We start from the raw sequence: 16665 nt of genomic DNA on the forward strand, positions 1-16665 counted from the left end.
ACTACAGAAGGTTAACCCCTTCACTACCACACTACAGAAGGTTAAGCCCTTCACTACCTCACTACAGACGGTTAACCCTTTCACTACCACACTACAGAAGGTTACCCCTTTCACTACCACACTACAGAAGGTTATTACATGGCGTTTTCACATTCGCTGAAATGCTTGCTTGTGATTGGTCAATAGCGCGCGTCAGAGGTCCGATATTACCCGATAACGGACCTCTGTGGAACAATAATGACCGCTGTGCGCAGCTGTTCGCAATCAAGCCCACTGACATCAGTGCAATCAGACACTGCCGGCTGCTGGGGAAGCTGCCAGCGATGACAGGGCGGACAACGAGCGGAGCCAGAACCAGTGTTGCGAGTCGATGTAAAATGAATTAGGTATATTGTTAGTAAGTTAGCCATGTAATAAGCGGGATAATGTATAGCTATACTCGATCATTGTCGCAAAATAATTGACCTTCACTGACGTTTAAAACACCTCGCCGAGGCGGCTCTGTATTTTAAACTCTGTGTCGGTCAATTATTTTGCGACAATGACCTCGTAGCTATACATTATCCCTTACTTAACCCTTTCACTACCACACTACAGAAGGTTAAGCCCTTCACTACCTCACTACAGACGGTTAACCCTTTCACTACCACACTACAGAAGGTTACCCCTTTCACTACCACACTACAGAAGGTTAACCCTTTCACTACCACACTGTAACATTTGGTTTTTTTTTCTCCTCTGGGAGCAAAAGCCCTAGTGTTACCTGATGGTAATTAACCTGTCTATCTGCCCTGATTGCATTCATTGGTAGCTGGTGTGTATAGTATTTTTTTCTTTTTTTCCGATTTTTCTCCCATCCCACTGTTAGTCGTTATGCCAATTCTCAATCCCCTTCCTGGTTGTTGCGCATCCCCCCCCCTACTGTTGGTCCGGGAGGCCGGAGACTGTCACATGCTTTCCTCCGACACATGTGCAGCCAGCCGGCAGCCAGCCTGGCAGCGCGGACTCTCACTGGGAGAGTGTAACGTGTGGAAGGTCGCACTACCTCTCTCCAGATCCTTCCCTCGCTGAGCAGGCGCCCCGACCGAACTGTAGGAGTCGCTGTCCACAACGCCCAGGACCCACCCACCAGCTTTCCCACCCCTAACACTGCCAATTGTGTTAGTACGAGCGACCAGCCAAGCTGGTAGCAACGCAGAGAGCTGGGCTCGAACCCAGCGTCTCCAGCGTTGGTGGCGAGCGCCTTGCCCACTACACCACCTAGCCGCTTGGTGTGTATAGTTAAGTTGGCTTTATATGTTCTTCCTGGTTACTATTCAGATCGTCAGTCGATCACTGAACCTTGCCGTAAGTAGTACCTTGCATTCTTGCTAAAGCCTTATCGCTCTTTGCCACGGAGGATAAGTTTATTCGCTGTTCAGTTATTGATTACAGTGTCGTTGCTTATCGTTTTGTATTACGTTACTGTGTGCTGATGTAGCACCGTCGCCCAACATGTTTCTTTTGCTATCTGTTTTAGAGACAGTGTTTCTCCCCTTTGCTTTTCCCATTTTGTGATACAGTTCAGTTTATGTGTAATACTACAGCATGTTTTTGGAGACTTGTTTTTCTCTTTTTGGGGGCGCCTTTCTTTTCTCAAGAAACAAAGTAGTGTCAGGTGAAAGGAGAATGGGACATGCTGGAGGGGTGTGGGTTTTGCGTTGGAAATGGGTAAAACCCTTTTGCCTGCCTGCTTCCTGGTTCCCTTGGTTTGCTCGAAACTCAAACAGAACCGAGCTAATAACCCCCCCTCTCTCTGTCACTTTCTCTTTTACCCCTATCATCAATAAACCACACCATCCCTTTTCAACTGTTGGCCTCCCCACCAGTCCAGTCCACTCTGCCCTCCTCCTCCCCCTCACTCAGCAGTGCAGGATCTTGATGAAGGCTTTCCGAAACTCAATGTTGAAGGTGGTGTAAATGACGGGGTTGACGGCGCTGTTGAGGTAGCCCAGCCAGGTGACGGCGCTGTAGAGGGACGGGGAGATGCAGCAGCTCCCACAGTGAGCCTTCAGCACGTGGGTGAGGAAGAATGGCAGCCAGCAGATAATGAACACACCTGAGGAGATGGGGGGCAGATGATAGTTTGATTACTGTGTGTGTGTGTGTGTGTGTGTGTGTGTGTGTGTGTGTGTGTGTGTGTGTGTGTGTGTGTGTGTGTGTGTGTGTGTGTGTGTGTGTGTGTGTGTGTGCAAGATGGATGGATTTATAGATGGATGAATGCATCAATGCATCCATCCATACTGTAACAATTTACATTGATTGGATGTTCTTAACACGTTTATTACTCATCTATTAAAGGAACAAATCTCTCCTTTGCAACTGCAAGCAAACAGGGTTTATGAGAAACGTGATGTTTTCATGAGAATTAGGCTACCAATTGTTTTGGTCTCATTTGCTTACTGTAATTATACCAAGCTATCACAAATAATCTGACAATGATATATTATTGTTGAAAATGTAATAGCTTTTATTCATTATGCTTGTGAAATAACAGCTTCATAACACATTCATAACACATGACCCGAATGATATTCTGCAGAGGGAGGTAGGTACAGTATACTGTCACTCCAACTTCTTATGTATTGTAATGATAATTAGGATGCAAGGTGAGCATAGAGAAAGACATGGGCATACTTTGTATGTCTCTGTATATATATATACCCTCGACCACACTTCTGACTTATCAATGTGTTATGACTGTTATTGCATAATTTACATATTAATAGATGAGTTATGAATGCATGGTGAGTGTCTGGTTAATGTAACTAATTACCTTACATACATACATAATGTACTATATACTAGGGATGCACCGAATCAACATCACGGGCCTGCTCAAGAAGGCCCAGGGGAGGATGTTCTTCCTCCGGCAGTTGAAGAAATATAAACTGCCGAGGGACCATGATGGCCCAATTCTACACGGCCATCATTGAGTCCATCCTCACCCACTCCATCATCTCCTGGTTCCCTGCTGCAGCGGCAAAAGATCTTGCCAAGCTGCAGCGGGTGATTCGCTCCGCGGAGAGGGTGATCGGCTGTCCCCTGCCCTCCCTCAGGTCCCTGCACGACTCCAGGGCGCTGAAGAGGGCGAGAAAGATCATGGCCGACCCATCCCACCCCGGTCACAGCCTCTTCACCCTGCTCCCCTCTGGGAGAAGGCTGAGGATCCCAAAGGCCTGTGAAAGCTCGACACAGACTGAGCTTCTTCCCCTCAGCCGCCAGGCTGATCAATGCCTCAGGCCCCCCCCCCCCTCGGTACCCCCCCCCCCCCCCCCCCCCCCCCTCGGTACTGATTGATTAATCCCCCACTGCACTGTTTTCGTTTCTTGTCTGTGTTGGTGTTTGTTTACTGTGAAAAAAGAAAAAATGCATACACTGTATTGCTGCAACAATTACCAATGTGTTTTACACAAATGGCTCAATAAAGGAATCTGAATCTGAATCTGAATGGGAAATTCTTGGCCGAAACCAAATACCGAAAATAGGAAACAGTTGACCGAAAACCAAATGACGAAAGGCCGAATATGATTAATATATATATATATATATATATATATATATATATAATATATATATATATTTTTACCAATGTTGTTCAGCTACCTGATTATGACAAAATACATGATTATGGCAAAACATAACTTAAATAATATTAATAATCACTATTATGGGTCCTCTATTCTGATTGGCTGAAACAGTCAAGTTAGACGTTGTTATTTATCATAACACACGCTCGTGATCCCAGAACCCGCCCACAACCGAATTACAATCACTCCGCCATTAGAGTTTTTAGGAATGAAACCAAGATGGCGGACAATAATCTTTATGAATGGATGTATTGATAGAGTCATAACGACTCATTCAAAAACGATTCTGTCACGTGGAATGTGTTAGTTGCTTACACAATGTTGGATTATGTAATTGGTTGGTCATGAGTCATTGTGAAACAAAATATAAATCGCGCGAAGTGTGTTGTTAGATGCCATTCGTCAAAAGGACACTCCCATTTCACTGTTAATACAAATTTCAATCAATCAATCCAATAACACACGCTCACTTCACTGTTAGACGGCATGCTTTGAAGCCTTGTTGTTTCGAACTGGTTATGCTTTGGCCCTCTTTCGAAGTCGGTTATGCTTAGAGTTTATCTTTAGAGCAGGGCGATAGACCACCAGCCCTGATTCCAAACTCTAAGCATAACCGACATCGAAAGAGGGCCAAAGCATAACCAGTTCGACCATTTATTTTTCTTAGAGCATGCCTAGGGGTGGTTGTTAGGCCCGAGGTGCTTTATTTTTCCTTTCTGTGAGGGACCGCTGTCTATTTCGTCTCCTGTGAGGGATAGCTGTCAATCACTGGTGAAGGAATCTATGTTTTTCAATGTGTATATAATGTATATATATCGGTGGGTGACGGCATCTACTTAGACGGATCTATAGATCTTAAAAGTAGCCGGCAGTCAGTGTGTGTCAGCAGCAGATGAGGATTTGGGCTGTGCTGTTAACATCAACAGCTGATAGCCACAGCATCAAGGTTACTCGATCTGGAGAAAGTGCCACAGCGTTTGTTTGGGGTAAGAGGGGCGGTAATATGAACATCGCCGTTGCTATAGTGATTTGGGTCAAAGAGCCGTTGTCAAAGACTGCGTGTCACGTAGTAACGATGAGAGGGGGCGGGGCCCCGTTGCTATGGTGAGAATGTTATGAGGTGTGAGTTCCTTCCGGGGTAAGTTAGATCAAGACACGAAGCAGACGCGAGCAGACGCGTTGACAGAGACTTTGAAACGGGAGGAATGGAGTGCCACGACATCACTGGCTTCGGCTGACAGGGAAGGCCTTTGGACAGCTAGGCCGCACGACCACCGAGCGGGGTGACAGGAGAGAGATCGTTAGAATAATGAATTTAGTTCCTTCTAAGGCTTTTCAGAACTGTTTTCCATCTGGTACAGAGGCTTTGTTTATGGAATAAACAAAAATGTTCCAAGAAAGGTACCACGTCTGCCAGTGTCGAATTCTTATGATTACGGATTGCATTAAGGGGGATGACAAAGTTGTACAGCCAGTATGAGAAGGTCGACTTCAGAGAGAGAAATAAACACAACGCAGAAACTTCACGAACACAGATGATGAGGTGATACTGGCTGATTACAGAAACACCTAACACTGGCCTCTGTGGTTAATTGCCTCATGAGTTGGCAGGTGTGTGGGCTTGATTGCACCTGTGTCAGTGCAGCTATGCATATGGCAAAGCTGAGTCTATTTAAGTTTGAATCTTGCAGTGTTAACTGCTTTTTCATTTCCTTTTGGTCAGGCTTGTTATATTGGAGTGTAGTGCTGATTTCTGCCCTATTCAGCATTTAGCCTTCTTTGTAGCCATTCTTGTTTTGGGCTACTGGCTTTATTTTACACTTTGTTTTATAGAGGCTGAGCCTTTTATGGTAGTGTTTCTTGTGTTTCTTTTGGAACTGTCTTTTGCCCACTATGGCACATAAACTCCTTTGGTGGAGGTTTTGTTGAAGGCAGAGGTTCTGTGTAGGATTGTTAGTAACTGTCTAACAGCATATATAACTGTTTACACTAGTAATTGTCTAACTGCATATATAACTGTTTCCACTAGGGGGGCGCTCTAGGAGGAGACACTCAGGAACACCGCCAGGTGGCGAGTATAAATAGTGGTGTCTCCTCCCACTTCTTTCTCTTTCCCCCAGTCTCTCAGTGAGATAAGACCTGTAGTGTTACTGCTCTGCCATGTGAATAATAAACCACGCCAGTTTAACACTATGATCGCCAGGGACGAGTTAAGACGTCATTCCTAGCCATGCTCATTCTGCCGAAGACGGCGTAACTTGTCTTTGATGTCAATATTTCAAAAATCTGTCATCGAAATCATATTTCCCCTCCGGAGCCCTGAGACACACTGCAAAGCTCCACTCAACTCTCTAGCGGTTCAAGAGCGCCATCTGGTGGCCGATCGGCAGATCGCCAACCGGAAATGAGCCTTTGAACCGGTAGTGCTCATCCATATGTGGTCCGGGCACTCGCTATCGTTAGAGAGACTCTGTCTTGACACAGTGAACATCGATCGGTGCAAATAACTCGAAAAAACAACATGATTTGGACGTATATACTATTATACAACCTGGAAATGGATCGGGCATTTCTCCATCCCATAATAGAAAAAATTCTGTTCCACGCTCATCTGCCAGCGGCGCGAGGAAGCCACGGTAAGATTCAGCGTTATATTCTAACGTGTTCCATATAAACTGCTATGATGAACATATGACCCACTCTGGATGAATCATCTAACGCTGCCCACGGAATTATAAACGATCCCCCGCCCATCCGGTCATCATCAGATGACACGTAGTAACTTCTAGAACCACGTCCAGTTGACATTTTTTTATCTCGCACAGATTCCTACCAAACTGTATTTGATCATCAATATAATGCATTTAGGGCTATAAATCACGTTCTGAAGAAAGCTGCAGAAAACGATAAAAACATACTTATACTTTAGACCATATTTTAGTATGAATATGTGAATGAAAAAGTTTAACGTTGCTACACCCTGAACAATACATATAGGACATTGAATGGGCCATAATAATGGCAATTTAGCAATAGAATTTAAAAAGTTATAGCCCTGCAAAGAAGGGGAACTTCTCCATAGACAAATAGAGATGGCGAGGGATGGTAAATTATGAATTTAACCCATGGCGATCAAAGTGTTAAGGCTCAAGATAGATACCATGCCTTTTGACCACATTATTGTCGCCCTATAGCCGAATTCTGTTAACAGGTTATGGGCCCAGATAACGCCGGCGCGAAATAATAAGGGTACTGTAGCAAGCTTAGCTAAAGTATAGGCTAGGTTAGCGCCGGGAGCACCGCGTGGCTAGACGCTAGGCCAACAAGAGCTAAAGCTAAGCCTACCACCAACGAAGAGGATGGAAAACAAGGGAAGGGGCAAATGGCCATCATTCAATGGAAAAGCAGAGGACAATGAGCTCTGGGAAGAGTTTGGTAACAGTCAATAAGGATATCACCGTGATAATTCCACCTTGTATAGTGGTCTTCTTCTGCGTTGTAAAACCCTTTACTTTCACCCAATAGTGTTTGAATGAAGTGGAGACGGACGAGGCGCGAAGTTTCCAAAAGAGATCTGTGTTTATTCAATAAAGAACAGATCTAGTCTAAAGTTTGGTTCCAGCTTCGTTCCCCTATAACAAGATACGAGCTTGGAATCCAATATAACAAGGCACAAGTCTTTGAATTATGTCTATATAGGTTCGGCTTGAACCCAGGAGCTCTCCTCAATATCTCGGCGTTGTCTCGTTGTCGTGGTCATGGTTGTCTTGGCAACAAGGTTCGTCTCTGTTCTCGTCCCAATCGTCTGGCTCGCTGTTCTGGATCTGTCTTCTGTGTCTCTCAGCGAGTTCTCCTTTAAGAACCCTAGGTCCTGCCCCCGCGTGCTTCGTCATGTGACGATCACTAGGAGGCGTCACCTTCTTTCCAATTGGCTGTTCTAGACGTTAGCCATCTTTGAGCCAGGCCGCCGCCATTTTGAAGTTACACAACGCCCTATATGGAATGATTTTTGAATCTAGAGGCAGTCCTTCTATTTTTGAGATAGACTTACAGTTTTAATTTAGTTAGCGTCTAAACTTATATAGTATTTGATTTCATTAACTTAAAAACCAAAGATTATTTCTTAACTTAATTAAACTATTAGTTTAGTTCTTTTACAGAATGTCCTAGTGCTTTAAATACATAAGTTAACCTATCTTTGATTATAGGATCTACAAATGATTATCTATTTTAGTCTATTTGGTTTCTTAAACTATTTATTATCTCCTAAGTATTTGTAAACATAATTAGAACGTTTTATCTTTAATCTATACCATGTTTTACTGTCTAATTAAACTTTCAAATGGTCAACAGCGTCCTACTTAATCTTAAAATTACTGGATTAAAATGGGCTCTATTTTGTTATTATTTTCCTAAATGATCATTATTGTTTGGTTGTATTTAAACAACTTTAAGCCAAATCACGTTTTCCCTTCTGTTTATGCAAACAGAAGGGCTCAAAAGCCGGCATCCTGTCCCCCAACATGACACAGGATCCCGCTCTTTGAGGTATAAAAGCAAATGCTTCTCAGCGTTTTCTGTACCTACAGTTGAGATCATCCATCATAAACTGGGCGTCTTGTGACAGCCCTATTCAAGCTCTTGGCTTGGGTATACAACAGTCTATTGTTTTAATGTTAATTTCATAGCGCCTCAAGGCCCTATAGTATGTAAAAATAGGGTGCTGTCCTGCCGTAACCTCTTTTAGCAGAGAAGAGAGACAGACAGTTTTAGATCCAAATTACATGACTTTTGTCCAGTACCTTTTATCTAATCAATACTATTTTTAGTTGTTTACCATTATAGCTTTATCAATTTTAGTGATTGGTTATGTTTTAAAAGAAATTTATTGAAAATTAGCAGGATATAGTTGGTTGTACTGTTTAACCTATGTGTTTACAAGATTATATTACAGGTCAACTGTCTTCCTATACCCACTTCTAGAATTCGTCCAGTAGCTGTAGGTCTTGAGAAGTAAATCATGTTCATTTGGAAATATACCACAAGAGCGCATGCTATGCTGCATGCACGGTGCGGGGCTGAAGGAGACAACCCTGGCAGCCCCCACGGGAGAACTGACGGCGGAAGAGCAAGCCCTGGACGACCAGCGTAACGCAGACGCATACTGTGAGTTCACGCCGCTGCTCGACGACACCAGCCTGGGGCTGATATTCCGCGACACTAAAGACAGAGGCCGAGAAAGCCTGGAGGTGCTGAGAGAGCATTACATCGGGCGAGGAAGACCCAGAGTCGTGGCCCTCTACATAGCACTAACGGCCCTGAGGAAGGGGCCCACCGAAATGTGACCGAATACGTCAACAGAGCGGAGCAGATCATAACGCCATTGAGTGCCGGAGAAGCACCAAGCGATGGGCTAATGATGGCGATGATGATGAGAGGACTACCGGAGCTGTACAAACCGTTCACACTCCTGGTAACACACGGTTCAACGGACATGACGTTGGGACAGTTCAAGCCTAAGTTAAGGAACTTCGAGGCCTCAGAAGATACCCACCCAGCCGCCGAGCAACACCAAGGGAGAGGACCAGGACCACGACGGAACTGGCGTGTTGGCGATGCGGAGAGAAAGGCCATCGGAGAAGCGACTGCACAAAGATTGTCTGGTGTAGCTTCTGCAAATCCACGGGGCACACAGACAGAGCGTGCATGAAGAAACACGACCAGAGCGCGCGATACGCGCATGGGCAAGATGACGGCCATGGACGAGACGGCGGCCAAGGACGAGACAGAGGCCACGGACAAAATGGCTGCTACGGACAAAATGGCGGCTACGGACAAGATGGCGGCTACGGATAAGAAGACGGCTGTGGACAGGATGACGACAGCGGACACGATGGCGGCGACGGTCGACGTGAGACGGATCGAGACGACGCCCGGAGAATAACGGGACAAGAAGACTGTGCTTTCGGGGCGCGGACGGCGTGCACCGCCGGACCGGCCCAGCTGCAGCGAGCCCAGAGAAGGGGACTGATCGTGGACACAGGTGCGTCGTCCCATGTCATCATCGACAGGAGTCGGTTCAAGAACTTTGACGACACTTTCCACCCGGAGAGGCACAGCATGGAGCTGGCAGATGGGAGACGCACCTATGGATTGGCGCAAGAGAGAGCAGACGCACAGGTATGCCTCACGGACAGTAAGGGGCGCCGGCGTACGGTGACGTTAAAGACCGCTCTCTACGTACCATCGTTCCCACAAGGACTATTCTCTGTAATAGCTGCTACTGCAAGCGGTGCCAAGGTATTCTTCGATAAAGGTAAAAAATGTCTTGTAGAACCTGACGGTACACGGTTTGACATAAAGATGTACCCGAGAGTATATTATCTGCAAACGGAGTGTAATGACAACGACAAGTGTAATGATAATAATGATATGTGTAGCGTGATGGCCAGTCACGATATTCAGACATGGCACAAGATTATGGGTCATTGTAATTACGAGGATTTACTGAAACTGCAAGTAGTGTCAGAAGACATGCACAATCATTGAAGGAGAAAAGCGTAGACCTGACAAATTGTGCAGAGTGCAAAACGGGGAAGTTTACTCAACCGAGATACAGAAATCCCACAGACAGAGTAAGGGTACCACTTGCATTAGTTGACACGGACCTAGCCGGCCCAGTAAGCAACGAGTCCATAGGAGGCTTTGGATATGTACTGTCTTTTACAGATGTGTGCACAGGGGCAGTGTTTGTTTACTTTCTCAAAGCAAAGAGTGACACGCCCCAGGCCACGGAGAGATTCCTGGCAGACGTAGCCCCTTATGGTAACGTAGGATGCTTGAGGTCCAACAACGAAACCGAGTTCACAAACAGAGAGTTCCAATCACTGTTGAGAAGGTATAAGATAAGACACGAGACGTCACGTCCATATCCCCCACACCAGAACGGGGTGACAGAGAGGGAATGGCATAACTTTTTCGAAATGGCTAGGAGTAAGCTAGCAGATAGTAACTTACCTAAGAGCCTATGGCATTATGCGGTGCAAGAAGCCGCTTATACCAGAAACAGGTGCTTTAATAAGCACTCGGGCACCACCCCGTATACAGCACTGACAGGAAAGAAGTGTAATCTAGCCAGAATGCATCGATTTGGATCAGTGTGTTATGCGTACCTATAATAATAATAATAATAATAATGGATTGGATTTATATAGCGCTCTTCTCTGACTCAGAGCACTTCACAGAGTCCATTATTCGTTCATACACAGTCATACCGGTGGTGGTAAGCTACAATTGCAGCCAGAGCTGCCCTGAGGCAGACTCACGGAAGCGTGGCGAATAATCATCGCCTCCGACCACCACCAACATTCATTCACATGCATACACCTAAATTATTATTATTACACATTCATACGAGGCAAGTAGGTTAAGTGTCTTGCCCAAGGACACAACGGCAATGGGATGGACATGGGCTTGAGCGGGATTCGAACCACCAACTCTTCGATGATTGGACGCCCCGCTCTACCCCTGAGCCATAGCCGCCCCACCTGCAGGACAGGGGAAAGCCCAAGTCCAGAGGGGTAAAAGGATTTTTCATAGGACACGACAAGGGAAGCCACGCTTTCCTAGTTTATCATCCCGGCAACGGGAGAGTGCAGAAACACATGCTAGTCGAGTTTGTCACGAAGGCAACAGGTGAGAGCGAGACACAGACAGAGGAGCCAGAGCTGGACTCCAGAGTAAGGTGTGTAGAAACAGAGACACATCAACCCAGTTTACTTAGTACGGTCGTGCAGGCAGACAGTCAGCAACCCCCAGAGGGCGATGATGAGGAGCACCCGAGGGTGACGTCAAGTGCCCCAAGCAGTGGGAGGTATCCCTCAAGGGAACACAAACCCCCAAAGTATCTGACAGACTATGCCCGGAAAGGGAGTGACGAGGAGGACAGTACACCTACGCCTGTTGATTACTACTACTGGGTAGTCAGTGGGGTAACACCGACCTTTAAAGAGGTCACATTGTCCCCCGAAGAGGGCCGACAGACAGTGGGAGGGAAATGGGTGAATTCAACCAAGTTACCAGAGGGCAGACAGACAGTGGGAGGGAAATGGGTGTATTCAATCCAGGAGGGTATTGAAGGCCACGACAAATACAAAGTGTGGTTCGTAGCAAATTGCTTAAAGGCTGAAGGAGGGTACTCCATGTTTAAATAATGAAGGAGGGTGGCTACACTGCTTAAAGGCAGGAGGAGGATACTCTAGGTTTAAATACGGGAGGAGTAGAATCCAGGTTTAAATACCTGATTAGAGTCCATGTCTAAATACTGAAATGGATCCTATGTTTAATCCCAGGTTTAAGTACAGAGGTGGGTGATTGTTTAATTCCATGTTTAAGTACAGAGGTGGATGAAACACCATGTGATCAAAGACTATCAATAGGATGCTCATAAACTGAAAAATGTACAGAGATGCTGTGTGTTACGAAGGATCAGATTAAACCGAATATATATATTTATTACTTGATATATATTGCATAGTATTTGAATATCGTCTGATATCCCTTGTGTATTCTTTGTACATATACACGGAATATCCCTTTTACCTAGTACAGACCATAATATTTCGTTCTCCTATTGGACAGCGATCCCCTAGGCGCCACGGCCATACCCCCAAGGTCTAGTTCAAAGTCACCGCCAAAGACATGCCTGGACATGACCGGCTCTGCGCAAGAATACGAGACAGAAATAAGGCTGGTACTAGATTGTTCACCTAACGTATAAATACGGCGCAGGTGAATACAGAAGTATGTTACCCAATAAGTTGAAGCCTCACACCACGATACAACGTGCTGTGAAGTGGGCCCGTTTTTGCCCCGAAATAGAGCCTTGAGACCGCGTGCGAATTGATAGCTGAAGTATCAGAGTTTAACGCGGTACCGTCGAGTTCGACCTATTCTATTATTCAGTAATAGTCTATTTATATATAGTGTATCATGCGGCTACCGTTCTACAGTGACCACATTACCAACGCTTCCTCGTACCTGGCTAGTGTGCTTATCCAGGCTGGGCGGCTTGGCCTGGTGCCGTCATCCGAGGAGCCCTAGACGAGGACCGTGTGGATATGTACACTGGATAACCTACCCGACGACTACAGAGCCCTTTTCGGCTGGATTATATTTGCTTTGGTCCTGTATCTGATGGAGCGGAGAATCGTCTACACCCACAACTGTGTGGGATTTACCCTGTGAGGAGCATCGTCGAGCCCGCCTCTAGGACGCCTGAGGCTGGCTGGCTTTCCTCCATGCTGCACTGCATACCGGAGAATAGCTGTTGTTCGTCTGCGGATCGGGAGATTATTGCACTGTCTCCTGTACCTGGAGTCTCCTTGTTCTTCGTTGACCCAGACTTTCGTTGCCGACAGGTCCTCTCCCCTGCTGGCCTACAGCCGGAGGGACCCTACTAGTGTCTCCCGCTGCCCTACTAGTGTACCATAGATATAATTCCTATGATACAGGTGGTATTCATTATCTCCTGCGTAATATTCTAATGGACTTACGCTCTTGACCTATTCACGCACATTCTTCGCCTTACAAGCGCGACTCTAATTCTCAAGTAATGTAAGATAATCTTCGTGCTGCTAATAAATATTATTCTAACCAAGATTTGTTGTGGAACCGTGTCATTGTGGAGGTGTTCATCTCATATACCTGTGTACTGTATGGCCAGTAGTAATGTACATAAGTCAGTAGTGGTTTAATGATACCATACTTATTCAATACAGTCAGGGAATTGTACCCCTCAGTTACACTGTGGGTAGCCTCATTTATTTAACAATGTGTACCCGCCCTGACCAATGGTTTGTAGAGAGTGGATTGTCACAGCATTTGGCTGACCCCATAGGAGCATTTGGATTACAGCCAAACATGTTTTTTTTTGTTATCTTAAAGGTACAGGATATTGTGTGAGTTTGAATACAGACTCACTGGTTTCGTGGGGAAACAAAGAAGCAGCCCACAATGGTACTATCAACTAGTGAAACTGAATATACGGCTCTAGCTCTGACCATACATGAGTGTGTTTATCCAGAACAACTGTTAGAAAGAAGTGATGGAGATAAAATTACGAGTATATTGTTTAATATGTAATAGGTAATTGGAATGTACTCTCTATACCAGATAAGGTGGTTTTTGAAGATGAGGGGCATTTTGTCAACATCAGTTAAAAATTATGGACACTGTTGTTTATGAGGGCAACCAGGGAACCATTGTGATTGCTAGGAACCCAGTGTGTCAACATAGATCTAAACATGCCAATATAGAAAATATCATCTCATCAGATCTGTCATCAGAGAAGAAAGGATGACACCGGTTTACTGTCCAACGGACGACAGAGTAGCAGACACTATGAGGAAACCTGTTCCAAATTAAAATTGAAGGGATTTGCAAGGGTCATGTTTAATGTGAAAGTATTGACTGTCATACCCTGTTGATGTTTTTGGATTCTATTATTTCCTTTGTAAAATGTTTTTCCAAGAAGTTATCCAGTATGCTAAACCCTAAGTGGGAGTGTTGAAGGCAGAGGTTCTGTGTAGGATTGTTAGTAACTGTCTAACTGCATATATAACTGTTTACACTAGTAATTGTCTAACTGCATATATAACTGTTTCCACTAGAGGGCGCTCTAGGCGGAGACACTCAGGTACACCACCAGGTGGCGAGTATAAATAGTGGTGTCTCCTCCCACTTCTTTCTCTTTCCCCCAGTCTCTCAGTGAGAGAAGACCTGTAGTGTTACTGCTCTGCCATGTGAATAATAAACCACGGCAGTTAAGGCTCAAGATAGAAACCATGCCTTGTCTTGACCACATTATTGTCGCCCTATAGCCGAATTCTGTTAACAGGTTTATTGTTTTATGTTTTCAATATAAACTCGGTTTTCAGGAGTTGCCTTTGTGGTTTATTCTTTTTTTTACAATTCCTCTTTATTGAGTGTCGTCCTGTTTTTTGGACTTGACTTATTTTCTTAAATACTCACTTTGTGGCTTCCACCTGTAAAGGTTGTTTTTTGTTGTTTATTTTCCCCCTTCTCCTTAATGTCTGCGTAAGCAGTTCAGTGGTTATTCGTTACACGGATAACTTAAAGAGTCCCTATTATCTGCTTGTGACCCACACACACAGAGCCCTTACATGCGCAGATTGCCCAGGGAATCTCTCTCTGGATTGTCCAGACACACTCCCTGGGCAATCTGCGCATGTGCCGGTTTGTGAGTGACCATAGCTCGGCCGAGCTCGAAAGTGCCGATAGACTTGGGGTTGGTCTCTCCATGTTCAGGAGACTGGATCATGTCTCCAGCACCCCCATAGCCGTACTGTAGCTACAACCACTTACGTCAAGGCTCTAATCAACATTGTATCCCCTCTCACTCTCCCATGAGCTGAAAATACCGGAAGTGTTGCGGTTGTCTATAGACCTCTCACAGTTGACATATTTTCTGGCTCCATTTTCTCCAGTCTTTGCTGCAACTATAGGAAAATGAATGGATTATTACTAGTGCCCCTAATGCCCCTATAGCTTCATCTGTGGTTCATGCAGCTGTGGTCCCGTGAACAAAGTCTTCTAATATACACTACTCTCTCTGATAAGGCAGTGGATTTAGAATTGTAAGTGGCAGTTAAAAAAATATATATAATAATTGCTAACCAAAACCATCTTAGCATCGCAGATCAGGTCACCCAACGTCACCAGCATCAGTGCATTCTCTGCAACATCCGGTCATTTAGGGTTATCAATTTGGCTTAAAAAAATTGGAACATTAACAAAACATAAAATCCATTGGTTAAATGCAATTCTGACCCCACATGCAGTTAGAAGAAGAACCAATGGTTCTCGAGCCGTAACGGCACATGGGGCAGGAGCCTATCTCCTGTTTCCGTAGCGTGAGGCAGCTTGATGTACAAGTACACCCCTTGGACATGCCGCTAGTATGTCGCAAGGACTTCCCCCCACATGCAGTATCAAGGACAAAATGACTGGTAAACGGGAAAGGAAAAGACTGTTTGTTTCAGCCACAGGCAGGAAAGAAATGCACCGGGCTCATAATTACGTGACCGCATAAGAAGTCTACATTTACATTTACATTTAGTCATTTAGCTGACGCTTTTATCCAAAGCGACTTACAAGTTCTGTATGACAAGACAGCAAGAAGGGTACAACTCTATCAGCTGAGTAACAATGTTCATCAAGTGTTGCGTGTTACAGTGTAGGTTAGTTTATTAGGACAAGTGCATGACAGTAAGGTTAGTCAGGGTTAGATTTTTTTTTCTTTTTTTTTTAATCTATAAGTCTATAAACTATACACTAACAACAAGACCAGGCAGATGGCAGTCAAGCCATAAAAATGTGCCAAATGACAAGACATTCAAACTATAAAACTATTAAGAAGAACTGTAAAAAGGATCACTTCAGCACCGCCAGGTACACCTACAGGTATGAGTTCCACCATTAATCAAAAGTACAGTGTCATTAATCTCACATGTCCATAAGATCCACCCTAACATCTCTCTGCATTAAACACTGCAGGAGGAGAACACAGGGGTGTCAGGTTGAGGAGGGGAACTTTCATTTTTATTATTATTTTGGTTTGCCTGCATGTTTCCCAACATGCATCGGTATGCAAATGCTGACTCACTCACACACACACATGTACACATATATGTACAAACATGACTATATATGTTATGTAATTATTACATTAAGGTGAGGTGACACAACTTATGACCCTCAACTCCCAGGCAAACAGACTATTAGAAGACAATCTAACTGTATCCCTCTGCCATCACCAATCATCCACCACAACTCAGTAATAACTACCATAGCGACAGCTAACTCACCATAACGCAGCACACATGCACACAGCAAGTATCAATACTTTATGGCTTACTATAATGTTATCATATATGTTATTGTTTTCTATAGCAAACTTAATTTTCCCAAATGCCATGGTATGAGCCAACTTCTACCACTGTATTTGTATTATCCC

General features: G+C 44.8%; 1 protein-coding gene across 1 annotated transcript in view; it reads right to left on the reverse strand.

The window, feature by feature from the left end:
• Window positions 1-1901: 1901 nt before the first annotated feature.
• Window positions 1902-16665, reverse strand: part of drd2l (dopamine receptor D2 like) — a gene marked incomplete at both ends in the record, with an annotated part of 73906 nt that continues 59142 nt past the window's right edge. The window contains one exon of the mRNA XM_084336640.1: window positions 1902-2098. Coding sequence (XP_084192766.1) covers window positions 1902-2098 — 197 coding nt within the window. The remainder of the gene's footprint in view (window positions 2099-16665) is intronic.

The sequence above is a fragment of the Notolepis coatsorum genome, assembly GCF_963971535.1.
Source record: "Notolepis coatsorum genome assembly, chromosome: 19".
Classification (NCBI taxonomy): Eukaryota; Metazoa; Chordata; class Actinopteri; order Aulopiformes; family Paralepididae; genus Notolepis; species Notolepis coatsorum.